Source organism: Mycetomoellerius zeteki, unplaced genomic scaffold (genome assembly GCF_001594055.1).
Source record: "Mycetomoellerius zeteki isolate Tzet28-1 unplaced genomic scaffold, Tzet1.0 scaffold81, whole genome shotgun sequence".
In the NCBI taxonomy this organism is placed as follows: Eukaryota; Metazoa; Arthropoda; class Insecta; order Hymenoptera; family Formicidae; genus Mycetomoellerius; species Mycetomoellerius zeteki.
In genome coordinates, this window is record NW_017257841.1 from 1,141,561 (window position 1) to 1,161,475 (window position 19,915).

General features: G+C 40.4%; 1 protein-coding gene across 2 annotated transcripts in view; it reads right to left on the reverse strand.

The window, feature by feature from the left end:
• LOC108729910 (uncharacterized) overlaps window positions 1-18,928 on the reverse strand; it is a 294,820-nt gene extending 275,892 nt beyond the window's left edge. For both annotated transcript variants that reach the window (XM_018459282.1, XM_018459283.1), the window contains exon 1: window positions 18,123-18,928. In XM_018459282.1, coding sequence (XP_018314784.1) covers window positions 18,123-18,845 — 723 coding nt within the window. In that variant the 5' untranslated portion in view covers window positions 18,846-18,928. The remainder of the gene's footprint in view (window positions 1-18,122) is intronic.
• Window positions 18,929-19,915: the final 987 nt, after the last annotated feature.

Consider the following 19,915-nt stretch of genomic DNA (forward strand, 5'->3'; position numbering starts at 1 on the left):
TTTTAATTAATCGATAAATTTTATATACAAATATAATTCGGCGCTTTAAACTGTGCCTTCAGTGGTCATTAGAAGATCCAATCTATCATGCTAAAAGCTAGCAAAGACAAATTTTTGAAAATTCTGTTGTATATCAATTTAGTATCCTGGTGGTATATATTATAACAGAGAGCTTGATAAGTTATTTCAATTTTTATGCAATTTAGTGTTACATATTTTATTTAAATGCATGAAAACTAGGAGACACACACAATTGGACTACATATTCCGTATCATTTCAAGATTGAATTTAATAGTGCTTGTATTTTTTCTTTCTTTTTAAGTTAATAAGATTATTTGTGTTTATAAAGTATATAAGATTATAAATATTATATCAATAAAGTATGAAATATATTTACATATCGATAGCAATACTGTGTATCACTCAATAGCGATGACATTCTTTTGGTATTTATAACCATAAACGTTACTATAAATATTATAATTATTAATACTAATTTAACTGTAATTCATAGTCGTTTTCTGAGCAATCATATTACAGCAATATACATATAATTATAGTCACAGGTATCAAAAATTGTCCTCTCAGTGTAGAGTTAATAAATGCACGTGAAACAATTTTGTGAAAAAGCCGCTCAAGGATATGTGTTTAATGCGAGACAACATATTTACGCCTCTCTCTCTCTCTCTCTCTCTCTCTCTCTCTCTCTCTCAATCTCCGAACATACTGGATAACTAATTGCAAGCGCACACAGAGTGGGCGTGTACGATGCATCTCGTGTAACGAACGCTGAGGACGATCCTTCGCGACGTCGCTCCTGCCGTTTTTAAAGATGTCAGCCGCCAGTTCCCCGGTCTCAATTAATTGCGCGCACGAATTATGCGCGCGGGACAATGCTATCGGGAATCTCGCGAAACCCCTGTGGGGTACGATGCGACCACACGCAGCACGCATTAATTCCTCTATTACGGGCATTGTGGGCCCGCGTACGTCTACCTACCCGACGTACGCGCTGGGTTATTGCGTATACCGCGTATACGCCCACGAACATGATATCGGATATCCGGATCCGCGATCGTTATTCAATCTTCATGATTCACCTTGACAAATTGTCTCCTCGTTAATATTTCGAAGAATATTAAAAATTGGAAAAAAAATGAACAATTCTCATAAAGACGCAAAATTATTTATTTTCGCAAAAAGTCTTGAAGTAATTATTTTTTACGTGTAACACATACCACATTTCTACGAGAGAAAGAAATAATTATGATGCACAGCAACAATGCGGCGCGCGTTACCGAGCCGAGCAGTGACCAGTATACTACAATTCGGCCATTATTGCGAGAGTCATTTTACGACACAATGGTGGAAAATCCGTCCGTAACTCATTCTAATGGCAATATTACAAGCGGCCGCGGTCCATCATGAATAACAGTGCGCAACGATGTTGTCGAATATTGAACCAATGCGACGTCATTGTAACCCCGCCGCTAACGAGCCGGCCTCATTGTTATCTCATCGAGTTTCCCGATAACCAATGTGATCTCAATAGGCGCGCACTATTCTCAAAACTCTGTTCCGTCGTTTCCGCGGGCAAAAGCGGCTGGAATCAATTCGGCACGTATTAACGAACGTCAGAATTCTCGATATGGAACAACGTATATTGAGAACAAAATACGTTTTGCGAATGTTTGTGACTTGGAATTTGATGTTTATGATCATTAATTTTCACATTTTGCATACTTACACTTATAACCTTGAAAAATTTTCGGGACTTTTCATCGTGTTTAAAAATAATTTAGTAATTCATAATTTAATAATTACAATCTTGTTGTTTAGCGACCCTGTCAAACGTTGCATATTGTTGATCTTACCTCAATCGTAAATGAATTAAATTTCTAATTTGACAATTCGCAGTTTAATAATTTCGATCTTACAGTTTGATAACCCAGTCAAACGTTACTTATTATCTGTAAGATCAGCTTTCATGTTCGCGAGATGTGCGATCGTGCAAGTGCTGACTACCTGTTGAGAGACGACCGCGAGAAGAAGCGCAAACGCAGGGAGAACGCAGGCAGAAGAGAACCCAATTAAAGCGCCGAATGCGTCCTAATTAACTCCTCAATTACACGGTTCCCCTCTGATTTCGGGCAAACAAAGAAGACGGGCCAGTTACCGGAGAGCAGGGTCACCTAAAGAGTATATTTCCCCGCTCCCTCGACAAACCTCACCCCTCTTGGACCTCACGCTTCACGACTTGCCATATTCTACCCCACTGATACCTTTTCGTACACCAGCCCCCTCCGTTCCTTTTCCTGTCCCCCTGAGGCTCTAGGTACACATTATAATTGCGCATATTAAAATGGCGTCATGACTGCGCCAGCCAGCCAGCCAGCCGGCAAGCCAGCCATCTTTAATCAATAATGGAGCATCAGGGACCATGACAACAGATACCCTTTCCCGGGGTTTCCGTCTCATGGACCCTGCCCCCTCCTCCTTCCTCAACTTCTACCCCTAGGCAAGGGTTGGCAGTCTTCCTCCTCGGGTTCGAATACTACCGCGTCGTGTTAAGTTCCTCGACCCACCTTACTTCTCTTCGTCCTCACCGACCCTAAAAGTCTGTGTAACTTGATGAAATAATCCTGTCTTGAATGTCCTCGTAGGAAGACTGGGTCCTCGATTCGGTTACTAAAACTCGTAGTGCCTGTTTCTCCGCCAAGCCTTTATCAATTGACGCGATACTTTATAGATGCTTTATAGGCTCTTTTTTTCTTAATTGCAACCTTTTTCCAAAAAGAATAAATCCTTGATTTTCTTTGAAAAAACAACAACGAATTATTCGTCCATTTCTCCCGACTTCCATTGCAAACTTTCCCCACAAAGAAAAAAAGCTTGATTATTATTTGCCAAACGAGAAGGAGGCAATCGACGAATTAACTTTGTGGAAAATCATCGCGATGGAAGAAGGGTGTATTTTTTTCTCTCGCGTGCGAGAAAAAAACACGCAGTATAGCCTTCGCAATGAAATATTGAATCACCGGTAACAGTTGTTGATTTTGTCGTATTACCGTAATAGAGGAATGTAAATACGTGAGTAGGGGGACACGCGGGTACACGCGTAAGGCCGATCGTTGAAGCAAAGAACCCCGATGCGGTGGAGAGAAGCTTTCCAAGCGGAACGATGCACGGCAGGCACGTGCGAAACGTACACGCGTTTCATCGCACGCACCGCCGTACGTACAGCCGATCTCTGTATCTATGTACGTGCACACACATGTGTTGCGTACCATGGCTACGCTCTTGCGTGTTCACGACCATCGATCGACCATCAAGCTATACGCACCTGTCAACGTGTCATTATATGTCCGGTACTTCGGTTTTGTGCACCATGACACTAGTGAAAATGACGGTTTCGGCTGACGCGCGGGGATATATTACACGGCCTATTCACGCAACGCTAATAATGGCCGGAATTGTACCAAAAAGCGGCGCATTTCGCCCTTGGGCTGGATTCAATCTGTTGTTGCGCCATTTAAGGCCCATTTTCATTCGCCATTGTGTCTGACCACGTTTGTCAGTCACTGAAAAAAATTTTAGTCATTTTTGGTCCAATGAATGATCGTTAATTAATGTCCGATTTAATGTCCGACTTAATGTAGTTAATTCATTGATACGATAAAACTGAATTCATTTATATAATTATATATTCATCTTTGCAATGAATTTTAGTAATAGTTTTATAACCTAAATCATAATGAGAATTCATTGGATCAATTTTCATTATTTTTTCATAATTCAATGAATATTTTATTATATTTACGTACAGTTTTGATTCAGTGTGACACAGGACCGTCATAGTTTGAGAAGAATTCAAAATTATATCTAGCATCGTCCTGTCGAATATGATTTTATTTTCTTCGAGTGATCAAGTATTGGTAGATGTAGATTTACATTACGCACAACAGCAATGTTTTTTATTTTCACATTTAATTGTTCTATCTTCATCATTTCTTCTTAAAATGAACTATATATTACTATATTTTTTAAGTCCGTAGTCTCTCAGAGACATGATGATCTCTTTTGCTCATAAATTCGCTGATATATAGAACTTACAATTTTAACGGCCTATTAAAAGATTGTTATTACAAAGATACTTTCGATAGTTTGCTTTGCCTTCCGAGAGATATCCGATTAAATAAATGTTACATTTGATTTAAGCGCTCACGCGCTGTAGCTTCATTCTATTTTTCTTCCGCATGTAATAAGTGATAAAGATAGAATGAAACTTACAGAGCATGAGCATCCAAACCAAAAGCAGCCAAAATTTCACGTGTCCGTGGATTTTTAAATTTAAATCTTTGGCACATAGAACGCGCAATTCTTTATGTCACGATCGTTACATATATTATAAAATATCTTATTTTGTATCTGTAATATAATTATTTTATTTATCCAATTATACAAATTGCATAAATCCCCAAATCCGTGTTATAGATGTTACAAAATTAACATCTCGAATGAGCTTCTATTCAAGGAAAACGGCGAATAACTTATTTTCGTGCGCACACACGATATTTCGTCTCTTCTGCTTCTAAGTCGGAGAACGATAATGTCGGTTCACGTTTCGGTCTATTGAAAAAGTAATACGCGTGGTATCCAACGGCGATGCGGCCGAACGAGTCAATCGGATGAATCCAGCGGCGCGGCTCGTGCAGGCGGAGGGATACGAAATTAATAGTGTCTATGCGCGGGAACAAGACGAGAGCGAGGGCATTATCGTCCCTCGTTTGGGCATTGAGAGCGTGTAAAGGCATGATGCAGAGCCGGGGCGGCCGCGGTCCAGCTCAAAGCGACGATCCACCATTGCCGGACACGCCGGGGGCGCAACAGCTTGATACATCGTTACACGCTGTTCCTTCCATGTGCCCTTCTACATCTCCCCCTTTTCATTCCACTTCTCCTCCTCCCCTATCTCTGTCTACCCTGACCACCGTCAGGCTCCCATCCCGCTGTCTCGTCTCCTTGTATCGGTGCACCGTTGTTCCCCTGAAACACCCCCTACTCGAACCAAACCCAAAGCCGACGCCAAAGCGGTGCTCTAATACGATCTCACGATGGACGGCACCAGTGAGCCGTAAAGCTCGGTTTACACTGAAGCAAGGCAGCCGCCTACGCGACCGGCCTGGTCTTTAAATCGCGCCACGTCGTGCTGGTGCATCGCGTAAAAGCCGGTATCTGCGTTATGCACTTTACGCCAAGCTCCAGTTGAGAAAGTCAGGAATTCATCTTAATACTGTACGATATATATTATATTTTTACAATTTAATTTTTGTAATTTAATATTTTTGTACATATAATTAAAAGTTACATGATTTTAAGATATTACAAATGCTGCCTTTCACTACGCTATATGTGTGTGTGTATGAGATTATTTTGTTTTTATTTCTTAGCATATAAAGTACGATTGCGAGACGTACAGAATTTTTTGGTAGCGGAGAATGCCGCGCGTAAAACCGGTTGCCGAAGAACGCGAATCCCTATCGAACGGTAGTCACGAGGCGCGAGAGATTATTAGAGAAAAGGAAAGAGAAGACACGCGAGCGGAACAGTGACACGGGCACGTATCTATTCAGGAAATATACGAGACAAGAAACGACTGCCGCAAAGTTAAAGACGATCGCACACGGAATCATCCGCGTTTCGCAATACACGCACATTGAAGTTCGCAGCAGATTGTGAGAAGTGAGAAAATATAGAAGAATTTGTCTGGATAAAACTGGATGTGGTATTTTTATCCTTAATTTTCGTGCATTTTGTGATTTCGTTAAATTTAATTTCTATTCAGTCGCCTGGAAAAATAAATTTCATTTATTCCCCTTCAATCATAAATCGTCGTTAAAAAACGTTTGAAATTCCAAATCGTACTTACAATTATTTAATTTTAAACTTAATAAAATGTTACACATAGCAATATAAGAGAATAACGGACAAAGAATGAGTAACAATTAATTTTTACATAGGTGGCCAGCACCTCACTTATCTTAAAAACCTTGTTCTCGAAAAAAAAAAATAAAAAGTATTGCCCAGAAGTCTTAAAGTTCATTACTTTTACATTCCTCTATCTCATAAGGGTATAAGTAATGTAAATTTAACTCTATATACATACAAACTTTAATTAAAAAATATCTGTAACTATAAAAATAAAATTTATTTGGAGTGTTCTTAGCATCCCACCTAATTACTTAAAGATTAAAGGCAATAAAATTGCATGTAAAATGTTACATGTAATATTTATACATATTATAACGCTGTGTAATAAATAATAAATATGTATAATAACGCGTGCGATAATTGTCGGTCACCAATCTCGGCAATTTAAAAACGCGTTTGAAGAGCTCGAGCTGTAGACGCGAGGAATTATAAATTCCCGGACATCGAGCAACAGAGATGTAGTCGATAGGATACATCGGGCAAGCCTGGGGTCAAGATGGAGCACGCGCGCGTGCGGAGTTATGTGAACACGACTTTAAAGCGCCTAGGGTCGCAGGGACATCGAAGACGTGCCGCTGCTCGCTTGCTTTATGGAGGCATCAATTACTTTAATATTCGCGGCCGTAACACCTTGGTGCAGACGTGCACGCGCGCCGCCGCTGCATAGTCGGCGCGCTATTGCGGGTCGCGGTAGGTGTCAGCGGTCGTAAAGTCAGCGGCACAGCCGAATGGCGCTTTCGAAGCATCGCCTTGATGCTTTTGTAGTGTAATCGACGTGGCGCGGCGTGATACGTGGAACATCGGTTAAATTATAACGTTCACCGTGACAGAGAGAGAGAAAGAGAAAAACGCTTGCGTTTAACGGTGCAATAATCGCACTCTCGTTATGGAGATCGCGCTCGAATTTACCGGGACTCGTACGTAAGAAACTTATTACGGAGGAAAGACGCAGCGAGAGATCTGAGAGAGGTGATCTCTCGGCGCGGCGAGCAGTGAAAGAAGCCTATCCCAGGCAAATTCTATCCTGTTCTCACGGAAAGGACACGTGTTTTAGCGTCGACACGCCCGTGACGGTGCCGATTTCGTGCGTCGCGAGTAAACCGATATTATCGATTCACGGCGATCATCGACGTAATTGCAGCGTTTTCGACCTCGGCCAGTGCGGAACGATGATGAATGGGTGTCGTTGAATGGCGGAAGAGAAAGAGATCGGCTCTTGGAATTACGAAAGATCGCTGGGGGAACGGCGATCTAATGCAAATTGCGACTTGCGGCAGCGGCGGCGGCGGCGGCGGCGTTTAATCGATCGTTTGAGAGTACACTCTGAGGTCAAGACTGGACGCTCATTGAAGAGACGTCGAGTGGTGTCATCGAGGTCGGTCAACAAGAAGCGTATCTATCTCCTCTGAGCGGCGTCAATTACTTTAATGGCAGGCGATCATAATGCCTGCGATAGCCGAGCGCTCACGAGCCAGTGTCAGTGCTTATAATACGCGTAGCGACGGCCACTAAGCGGCCATTCCAAGAGAGTGTCTCTTTGTAACGTATTCGCGAGGTCGTAACGTATCGTCACGATTGTAATGAGGCTGGGCCGCTCGAGCTAGCGTACGTATTATGTATTCAAATGGTAAAGCCGTAAAGAACTGAGAAACAACGTCATTGTAATAATTTTGTTTCACTTGTACCGATAATATTATAAGTTTTCGTAAAAACATGCGATTATCGTACCTATTCTTTTTAGTTGATACTTATCAATCAGGAATTTCTCTTCGTCAAACTATGCCCCGAGCTACGCAGCCGTAATCTCGCTGAACGTACAGCGGAGTATCTACAATACTTACGTCGCTGGGAGCAATTACTAATGATACGTAATGCTAATCAAAGCCAATCAAAGCGTCGGGCATGTCACAGAGATGCGCGGATAGAGGATAATAAGCACGTGACAGTAAATGTCAACTAAAGATGTTTCATAACAGACGAATATTCACGCACACAAATTGCTGTTTATTTTGCAACGTTGCATTACCTTCGTTCAGACCTTTGACTAGATATTTATGGATTGCTAGTGGCTACACTCAGATCTGCATCTCACGATCCTTGTATTACAACGATAAACATGTATTCTATTTTATATTCTCCATACGATTTAATGGCGATATAAGTCGAAATTAGGAAGCTTAAAGGTGTAAAATATATTAATCGTAGACCGATACAAGTCATACATGTGATTTATGATTATATCGACAATTCATAGTTACATTCAAGATAGCGTATCGCGAGATTAAATTTTAATTAATTCGTAAAGAAGATACTTTCCGTCATTATATTATCTTGGATTATACACGGAAAGAACGATTTCGCTGAAGTATAAAAATTTAGTTAGATACAGGTCTGAAAATAGTTTTGTTGGACCATCAAAATAATTTCGTAAGAATTTCAAGCATGATAAGTAATGCTGTAAATAGTATTGACATTCTAGCAACCACTTTTGATGATCTAACAAAATTAATTTCAAATCTGCATCTAACTAAATTTTTAAATACTTCAATAAAATCCTTTTCGTGTAACTACCAAATTAGTAAAACAGACATTTATGCTTTTCGTCGAATTGATATTACTCATATCTTAATCATTAAAGTAGGAGACATTTTGTGTTCAACGAAATGAATAGCGATTCGAAGCAAGTCATGAGAAACTGTTTCAGACAATCTAATATATTGTATAAACATTGCTAACGAACGCAGCATTGTCCCTCCGGCGAGTGATTCTATAACTTGCGTTAAATATTAACAACACCACACAGTGCGCTCTCGAGGATTTTAGTATCCCGCTTGGAAACACACAGGTGCGCCACGGTATCAATGTACTCTATTAATCGTAAGTAAAAAATTGTACATTCCCCGCCCGATTCCACGATGCTTATGACATTTACGAAGTCTTGCCACGATCGACGATGCGAGAAAACGGTATTATGTAATCGTGTAAAGAGTTCTCTCTCTTTCTCTCTTCATGCTACTATACGATAAAGAATTAGCGCGTATCATTCTCTGTTGGTTTACGTCGACAGGCTGAGTTGAAAATGCACGCGGTTCTCTCAGTCGGTCGCGGCACGCGAGCAGAACTTAATTAAGCCGCGGCTTTTAGGTCGCGCGAGAGCGGGAGATTATGGGAGCGCGATTAAGAATGAGAAACGCGATATCGCGTTACGGTCGACTGGTTAAAAATTATCGGCCTTTTCCTACGTAAGTATAATCTCATATTTTATTGCAGAGAAAGAAGCCGATTATTAAAAATCAACCATTTGACCACAAGTTTCGTTAAATAAGAGAAAGTTACAGATTCGTTACTGTATAATTAATTCATTACTTAAAATAAATTAAATCAATAGTTTTGTGGATTTAAGAATAAATCCAAGTAAAATATCTATATAACAGTTTATACTTGATTTCTGCAACTCGAGAAGACTTAAATCCAGAGCCAATAAATTTGCAGTTAATTTCATTTGATAAATACATTCCAATAGTTTGCGAATTATATCTTATCGCCTTATGAATAACAATTTACGCACTATGACAACTGCAGAAGCTCATATAAATATTTTATCTGTATTCGGTTAATTCATTACTGTTTTAGCTAACTGACAATAAATATTATCGAAATAGAGGAAACTTCAGTATGAAGAGAAAACGGAGAAAAGGGGAGGGATATTTTGGAATCTACTTTTCGACACAATACCAGCTATCATAGTCCCCATATTCAACTATTAAAGAACGGGACGTCAGCCGTCGACAGCCACACGATAGGACGCGTGCATGTCGAAACCGCATGCTCGCAGCCGCACGCTAATTATTTATTTTTCGTTATGTCCTCCTTCTGACCGGGGTGACGATTCTCTTCCTCCAATTATGATATGCGATCCGTCTGGTCTCCACGATCATTTGCAGATATCGTTCTATCGTTTTCACTAATCGAGATTCATTATATTTCTATTTTTTTTTTCTTTTCTACCTCGTCGCGATTTAACGATGTCGATACATACTTCAATACTTATCGTTAATATAATATAGGTATCTCTCTCTACGTTCCGGATTTTGATCGTAAGTCAAATAGTAATCACACAATAAATTTATTATTTTTTTCCTCTTTTAGTAATAATATTGTATTAATCATTTTGGAAATAATTACAATTACATAGTAAAGTAAATTAATACTATTTTTACCAATGTAAATTAACTTTAATATCAATTCAACTTACTCTTCATTTTTTTCTAATTCTTAACGCATATCAGTTGTTCGAAAATCGAAGTAGTCGTAAATAAAAGGATAAGTACTTATACATGGAAAAACTAATTTTATATTGAATATCTAAAAGTTTATTTAGATATTGATCTAAAAATGATTTTGTTAAACCATCAAAATAATTACGTGATGGAATCTCAATCTTGATGACCAAGGTTACAAAAATTTTTAACATTCTAGCAACCAATTTGAGCATCCTGTATAATTATTTTTTTGATAATCCAATAAAATTATTTTCAAATTTAGCTAAATATGCCTTTCTGTATTACTGTAGTACTATAATATTGGTCTCAAATTTTATAGCTTCCAAATCAAGAGAGAGAGACGAAAATTATGAAAATATAACTATTCTATATTACGTGTTACAGTTTAAATCGGAATTACTCTGTCGCATGTTCAACAGCGCCAACATAAAAGATCAGAGGAAGAAAAATAATAACGGACCGGAAGACCCCGCAAGAGATGAAATGAGATAGCCGTTCAACATCAACGAGAATACGAATTAAGTACCATTCATTAATTATTCATACGCTGCACTGTAACAAAGTGACACGCATAACGCAGACACGCGTGATTGCACTTCGAGCAATCGGTGACGTACAGGCTCGTTCGTATGAGTGCGTCTATTCTATGTCATTGGAATACCGTTTATTTTGCGGCGATAACTAGCAACTATGAACGTGTTTTTTTTTTTCATTACACGTCAACCATCGTTAAGTAGACACGCGGGTATAAGAGCGTGTACAAAGATAAATACACGCGTATATCTACACAGAATACAAACGCACACACGAGTGCTATACCTAGAACGGTCTTATATATCGAAGTCCCCGCGCTTCATAGGCAGTACTTAAACGGGTTTATGATCCAGAAAACTCGAGCGCCGGGCAACATTCCGAAGAGATTCCCCGGGCCATCGTTACAGAACGTGGGGGCCCATAACGCGCGTTCGAAGTGGGGCCCGGTGGCGAACAACAAACGTCGTTGTCTAGCGTGTTTGTCGACGATGAAAAGCGTTGCGTGGCGTAGTATGGATGGCGTGGCGCATTCGGGTGCCCGACGACGGCTCGTTTCCTTGACGATACGAGACGAATCGGCGCGCGGGGCCCGGGCCCGGGCCCATGACCGAACCCAGGGGCCCGCGCCACCGCATCGCCGCAGCCGCAGCGCCATGTGTTGCGCTCAATTGGACGCCCTTCAGGTAGAAAAACGCATCGGCGTGTCCGGCTCGCGCACGCATCTGGCGAGCGGAACCGCTTCGGGGCGTTGTCGCGGGCCCCACCGACATGGAGGCGTGCAAACGTATTCCTTTCTTTTCCACGGGGTCCTACTTCTCGCTGGTATACCCTTCCCCTTTTATTTCCATTTTACGCCCGTCCGCAACGCGTGATCGCGCGACTCGTTACTCGTAAATTGACGCGGTTTCGCGTTTAAACGTGATGTATAGACCGTGTCGGCAGGTTATACTTAAGGATCGATGAGCGACAAACGCAAAAAACGCGGTCGCTTAAACAGCGCGATCTGCATTCGTGCCACGCGACGCCACGGATGAGTTCGCGCGTGCGAATGCGGATGCCCCCTCTGGGTGCGATTTCTCCAGTGAGTTTTCGCATCCGTGATATGTCTCGGGATATCTTATATTATGTATATTTTATATTTAAATGTTCTTTCATTTCAATTGACAAATTTATAAATTGTTACAAATTAAATTTCAGAGTTTGAATGGTACTTTATTTATTTTTCAGTATATTAACATCTTTCTAATAGAATGCCTGATGAAGCATGAAATTATTAAATTGTTTATCAATTTAATTTGTGTGTAATTACTATAGTAGTTTAATATTACGTTTATCAGTCTGAAAAATCAATTCGGCGCGCAGTTCAAATGACTACATATTTAGTACATAAATTCACATAGAAATTATTTAAAGTAATTTATAATTGTAAGATCCAGCTTCGATCGTTAGAGGCATTAAACTCTTACTTGTTGTGTATTCACATATATACGGTCCTAATAAATCGTTCATTATTATTTATTTTTATTATTTCTACTTTTTCTCATATTTCTTCACATGTAAAAAACGATATTGCTAAAGTATCTAAAAATTTAGGTAGATAGGATCTGAAAATAATTTTGTTTGAAACAAAATAATTATGCAGGACGTTCAAACTGGTTGTTAATGTTAAAACTTTCACATTGTCAGCAACGCTTAAGCGTTCTATTATATTTGGATAGTTCAATAAAATTATTTTCAGATTTGTATTTAAATGCTAAATTTTTATAAGATACTTAAGCAAAAAGCCGTTTTTTCTGATATTATTACATTCTATAAATAAATATTGCGTGACTCTAAATTATAAATGCATGTATACGTTGACAATGTCATCATGAGCAGCGGCATATGGAATGATGTAACTTTTTACTGCAAAAGATAATAGGGGAAGTGATTCGCGAATGAAAATTACTCGATAATATTTCATCAAAACTACTTATTATACTAGTTTTTCCTGGTGAATACGATCATATAAATACGATTATAGCACGACAAATATAAGTATAATTACATTTTAACGTATCGGAGAAACATTTGTCCTTAGAACGCTGTATAATAACCGTCAATTAACATTGATGCACTTTATGTGTGTAGGTTTATGCGATAGATAAACAGATTACAATATTAATAATTACAAAATACACCGAGCACGAAGAACTACGTTAAACATGCGATAAAAAATCTGACAGATAAAGTCAAATAAAATACACTCCTCATACAAAAGAATTCAAATAAAATATGTTTGACTTAAGTATAACTTACATTCTTCATCGAAAGAAATAAAGACAAATTAAATTAATTTAGTCAAATGAACATTTTTTTCTCAATGTAGGATTTTGTTTTCTTAATTAATGTTAATCTTGTAATCCTAGAACGCGCAATCATCTTTCTTGAATCAATGTAACTAAGATTTTAAAATAAATCTCATTCTCGGAAAAGAATTGACGTTTGTCGCGTGATGAATGTCCTGTCGTTATCGCGACGTGTCAATCGCTTCGCGAGAGCACCCGCAGGTGCGCTTTCCGGTTACGGAAATTTATAGACTGATTCGCGCCTTCGGGTTCGCGAGCTTCGTCGTAAGATCTAGAGCGCACAGAGAGGAAAAGAGCAGAGTCGAAGGGAATCGGCTCCGATTCATTGCCCTTATTCGTTGCGGTCGTACGTTACGGAACGTTATCTCGATACAGGTGCGTATTCGCGGAAGACGAACGCGGGTCGTTACGCTGGACGAAACGGTATGCAGATAAGTTCGCGAAGCACTTTCGACCCGGATGCCATAAACGCGATAGACTCGGTCGTCTTGCCTAGCTGGTGGCCCCGTTTTTGGAACGAGCACCGATCGCGCCGATTATATAAAATGCATGCACACGCGTTTCTTCGTTAAATCGTCCCGTTGCAAGTACATTCGGATACGTTCCAGTTGAATGGAATGAAGAGCTTTGTATGGAAATAAAATTAAATAAACATAAAGGACTCTTAATGTCAAAAATAATATGAAGATTAAAAAGGGCATATCAGAGTCAGTTATAATAATCATGCAATATAACGAATTATTACATAAAATATATTATGCTCTGTGTATTAAATATAAATAATAATTGTTACATGTTTCGGCTTCCCAATTGAGCCTTTGTATGGAAACTAGGCAGTTCTGTCAACGATAAAAGCAATCAACTATTCCTAAAATTGTAATTAGTGGATAATTAAAATTATTATTATTATTATTGTTGGGATGAATTTTATCAAACTTTTCTTGTCAATCATAAATAATGAATGAAAGTTAGATTTTTGTTAATAGAAAGCTTGAGAAACGTTACTTGTCAGAAATTTTATGATTAATTTATGTATTTTAATTATTCTATTAAATAGACTGACACCCAATTATACTTTAAATTAAATTTTTGATGCAATAAATTAAATAATAATTACATAAAAGACAATTTTGTAATATTCTTATTTAAAAAAAATCGATTGTGATGAATGCATATTAAAATTGAAAATGAATGCGCTGAAAATTACGATACAAATTAAGATTGCCAAGCAGGTACTTCCCGCAGAAACGTTTTACCAGCACGATACTCAAGCTAATGCATTTCTCATACTTTCCGCGAGCGCGAACAAGATAGATCTCTCGTGGAGTGAGTCACGCCTAGCCGATCGACGCCGATTCGTACGATCGCTGATAAGGTCGCTCTCGTGAAACTCTTTAAGCGTTAAAGTTCTATAGATACATCGAGTCGTGCAAACGTTCGAGCGCTTGTTCGGATCGGTTGTATTACGCGCGGAATCCGTCGTACATTTCACGAAAGCCACCAGTTGAATCGTTCTCGAGTCATAAATTTGGGAACGCGACGGTAGTACCATAAAGCGAAAGAACCCGACGAGACGAGAGGTGGCACGCGCGCGTTTAATCCCCGGCCCTCGTCGAAAACTGCGAGGCGAAATCGGCAAGTTCGACGAGCTAATCGTCGCTCCGCAAATTAATGTGGCCGCTTAACTGAAATTTCGAACGATATTTATCCACGGCCCCGCTCGTTCGCTCATTCTCTGGCCGACGATAAATTATAAGAAGCGGCGGATTACGTCATAATGGACGCCGAGCACGCGCATCTGTTTTACGAGCGCGGCGTTACGGTAATCGTCGAGCGAACCGACCCATCGCTCGCCATCGCCGCCCGTGTTTCCCGCTTATAATCGGCCGAACTCTCAATGAGTTCTGTATCACTCTACCAGCTTATGGAGGGAACGGAGAGGGAGGAGAGTTCCCTTCCGAGGGTGCCCGCCGCAGTCCTCCCCCGAGGGACAAAACCGCGGTGCGTATAATCACTGTAATTTCGATCGAGGGCGCAATTTTTGTCCAGGCCGATTTCATTAACCCTTCATCTCGGCCCGGCAATTTCAATCGAAGTCCCGTACAATGTCCTACGGAAGCAAAATCGTGGGAAGCGAAAGCTGGTAAGACATCACCTTTAATTTTTCTTTAAGCCTTCCGTTGCAGAAGACGTGATCAAATTATGTCAAAAAAGGGATTTCTGGTGTACTTTAATCATAGACACAGATAATTTTTATTGCCGTTCCGTGTATTATTTACTTTTATTACTTTATTCTTATTTGTATTCGTAAATAAATACAGAAGACGTGATCAGATTACATTAAGAAATTTCTAATGTATTTGCATAGATAAATATAATATAATTACAAAAGTTACGTGTTTGATATTAAGATATGGTTGGAAAATATTATTTTTCCTTTTTTAAGAATCGGCAATCTCGTTAAAACATTAACGAGAAATGAAAATAATTTTACATTTCCAGTAGATACATCAATATACTTAGGATATGATAGATATAACACCGATTGGCTGTCATAAAATTGAAAAAGATTAATGTCAGCGTAACCTCACACTGCTCTTTACAGGTCGCCTAACGATAACACGCCGTGACGTGCTAATTGCGGTCGATTTCGCGTTACGTAGCACTTTCTTACCCTCGACATGCGCTTTTTTTTACTTGTGAACGCACCCTTTATCTGTATGTTATACCCATGACACTCTCAGCAACCTAATTTTTAATCGGTAACAGTATTGTTATTCAAAAGAATGACATTGAATAAATTTAAAAATTTGAAGATCGGAATGAAGAAAACTCATTATTTTTTACTTCAGTCTCCAAATTTTTACAATTTATATACATATACATATATACATACATAAAAGTTTATATATTATACTTATTATATTTTAATACTATTTTTATAATCATAATCGACATACACAGAATTTACAATAAAGATTTAATAAACAATCTGTGTGCAGGCTTTTATAACTTATCATTTAATATGTAATCTAATTTTTAATGATATTTAAATAATTTCTAACTGTACTTGTATTCCTTAGTTTAGCTCGAATCAAGTTGTATCGTACACAGATTTGTATTCAGATCGAAATACTATCAATTTATTCCATTTCCATGAGAGACGTGTTCGTGTAATATTGCGTACCAATCAACCTGATCTATAATGCATAAAGGATTAAGAAATTTCGACAATTTACGTTTGGGCACGATAATGTGTCGCTTGCACGAAATAAGAGATGCAACGTACTGGTTGCGTGTTCGAAAATTTCACGCGCCTCTCGGCGATAATTCGTACGCACGCCGGCAGGTAGAAAAATAAAATTTCTACTGCCGCCTACGTCGATACGCCGTATACTATCGCCATTCTCCGATCACCGATTTTATCGAATCTCAATAAGATCGCGCGATCGCGGCGAACGCGATATTCTCGCTTTCGTCACGGAGGTATTGTTCCTTCCCTAAGTGCCATACCGTTCCATATAATCACATAATCCAATACGAAGTACACATAACTAAAGCGCATCGGTCAAAGCGTGATTTCTCGTTTTGCAATCTTCAAAAGAATGCGCAACGTAATTTCAAGAGCTTTTAAATTATGACGTGAGATTACAGATTGCATGAGAGTAAAAACTTAAGCCTTCAAGAGACAAGAATAACCTCTTTATGAATACCGTTAATTTCTGTGTGCGTGGATATAAAAAAACGAGTGTGAAAGATAACGAGTGTCTTGTACTATTTATAACATAAAGTATGCAGATATCGTTACGTGAATTCTCTTATACAGCAATAACATTAAAAACAATGTAATAATTATTATGTTAGTTGACGATCCAATCTGAATCTTATAAGTATTTCGAACAACTGGATTTTTGCTTTCGTAGTTATCTATAAGAATTAAGATGCTCGTTTCTATCAATATAGATTAAGGTGATTCTTTAGTAAATCGAGTTACCATAGAAATGTCTAATGTTTTTATATATTGAAGTAGAAGTACCGAAATTGACGTGGACAAAATTCTACGATAGGTTAACGATGAAATAAGAGAAAAAAAATGTTAAAAATTTAACCTTTCACGTATAACTTAGTGACGGATAAGGCAAACTCTTCCTTGATTAACTGTACACAAATATTATTACAATATATAGACTTTTTTAATAGTAAAAAAAAATGGGTCAACGGCCATTCAGGAAAGATATTTACGTGCATAAACTTGCATATAAATTTAACTTCGAAAAGTAAACATAATCTCATCTTGTTTTCGTTTGTTGACGATGCAGCTCTTGATTTACTGTCGTATGTTCCATTATTTCGTAGTTCCGACTATTTCATTAAGATATACACGTAATTTTAATATTTTATCCAAATTACGCAGGTATTTTTAATTTTGGGTGAGCTCTGGTGAGGCACCCCAAATTTTCAGTATTTTACTAAAGAACCACCTTAACTTTAATTTTGGTTTAACTTACTCTTCATTTTTTTCTAATTACCAGAGTTAGAAAAAGGTAAAGGCTCGTATTCAGAACGCGTTTATAACGATATTAACGCATATTTAGTCATATAATTCACGTTATTATAACATTTTAGAGATAAAAGCACGTATTTATCAATAAAAGCGTATTCTGAATACGGACCTAACAGGAAGTTGACTCGAGATTAAAGTTAATCTACATTGATACCTGCTTCTACCAATATAGATTAACTGTAAATTCGGTTTTATTTACTCTTTATCTTTTCCTAATTCTCTTAGAACAGGAAAAAGAAACAAAGTGAGTTAAACCGAGATTAAAGTTAATTTACATTGGTAAAAATACGATAGGAACATAAGATAGAAACGGACATTTCGTCAAACAGTGCTTAAAAATGAGAAAAATTTCAGTGATCTTTTGATGAGGGGAAAAAAACAGGAGAAGAGAGCAAACTCACGGGCATCGGTGGATGAAGACCACGAAACGCGGAGCTGCTCCACTTGCGCTGTCTAGCCTGGTGATAGTGGCTGCTTCTGCTGTAGGCGCTGTTATTCTGTTGATGATTGCCGTAGGAACGCATGGCGGGTCGGAAGCCCGGATACGGTACACCGTGCTGGAAGTCGCCAGCGTCGAAGCGGTGATGATGGGGCTCGTGCAGGAAGCCGTCGTTGGGTATCGGCGGCAATCTGCCGTAGGCGGCGGCAGCCGCATGTCGATCGACGTGCGACGGGGTTGTTTGCTCGTGGACGTCGCCGATCTTGCCGATCGGGCCGTCCGATGACGGGCGTCCGGTTGGAAACGACGGCATCATAGCCGGATGATGATGCCCGTAAAAAGGAGGGAAGCCGAAAGAGTTATGCAGCCCCACGGGACGGTATCCCTGATGATGCGGCAGCGGTGGCGGTGGCGGTTGTCCGGGGGCGTCCAGAACGTATCCCGGCTTCTTGTCGCCGTAGTGATAACCGTCGTTGGTCAGCTGCTGCCGCTGATAATCCTCCCGGGGCTCACCTTTGATCTCGACGCCGGCCTCCGTGGGCTCGGGCATCTCGACTTTAACCCTTACACCGTCGTTCCTGTCTATGCCGGGCTCGCTCTTGATGGCGAAACCAACCGGCGATCTCGCCGGGGGACTCGTCGTGTCGGAGTCCTCGTTGCAGCCACCTACACTGGCCTGCTGCATTCTCGGGAGGTTCACACCGATTCGACACCGTAGTGGTGTTTCTCGTACGACCACGACGGCATCATCGCCCAGCGAATTGATTGTACAATCGTCTGGTTGCGATTGTCGGGTGATTAGATCGATCGTCGATTAGCTGTAGTGGAATTGTGAGAGCAAGGCGAAGCGGAAAACACAGTCGAAACGACGAGCGATAGTGGGATCGGATGCGCATTATTTAATTGCGGAATTTACTTAAATCCCGGAATGGCTCGGCCTTCCCGCGAATCGGCAGATAACCGGTAACAGGAGCATTCTCCGCTGCTGCGAGAATATCGCGTCGCACGGTCCGTGAGTGCGAGAATTCCGTCAGAGCGTCGCATTCGGCACGAGGAACGCATTCGATGCACGCTGTAAACGCATAGCTGACGTATAATCCTCCGGAGCATTCGTGATCGTCTTAGTCCCACATCGTGGGATTTCCCGGTGTAATTCCGCGTGGAAACCCTTCATGCACACGTACACACGCACACACGTGCGAGTCTCTCTCGGAGAACGGGCGTCGTCCGTTCGTGGACGACACGTTCATCCACGGTAGAAGCGTGGGTAGGTCGCGCTGGATTTCGGTCGCATGGAGGGGAGAGAACGAAGGGAGGGCAAGGGCGGCGTGACAGTTTCCGTGTCACGTGTCCACCGACCTTAGGCCCCGCCTACGACTCCGATTTTCCCTGACGAGCCAGGATCGTTACCTGGTCCTTTCCGAATTCGTCATTCGTCGCCCGAGTCGAATCACAGGGCGTCCGCGCAATAGGGGAGAGGGAGAGGCGACCGTCCTTCTCGAGACGCTGCGATCGAGGGAAGCGAAAACAAATGTCACTTCACCGAGAGCTCCGATTTCTCGTGCGGTCACCCGCGTCACTCCTCTCTCCCGTCGCTACCACCCTCGCTTGCCCACCACCTTCCCTTCCTCCTCCTCCTCCACCACTTCCTCCTCCTCCTCCTCTTCCTCCTCCTCCCCCGCTTCCTCCGTCCTCCCTCTCCTCTTCTGCGACAAACCGCCGAGCGTGAAGCACCACGCGAACACCGGACGCGCG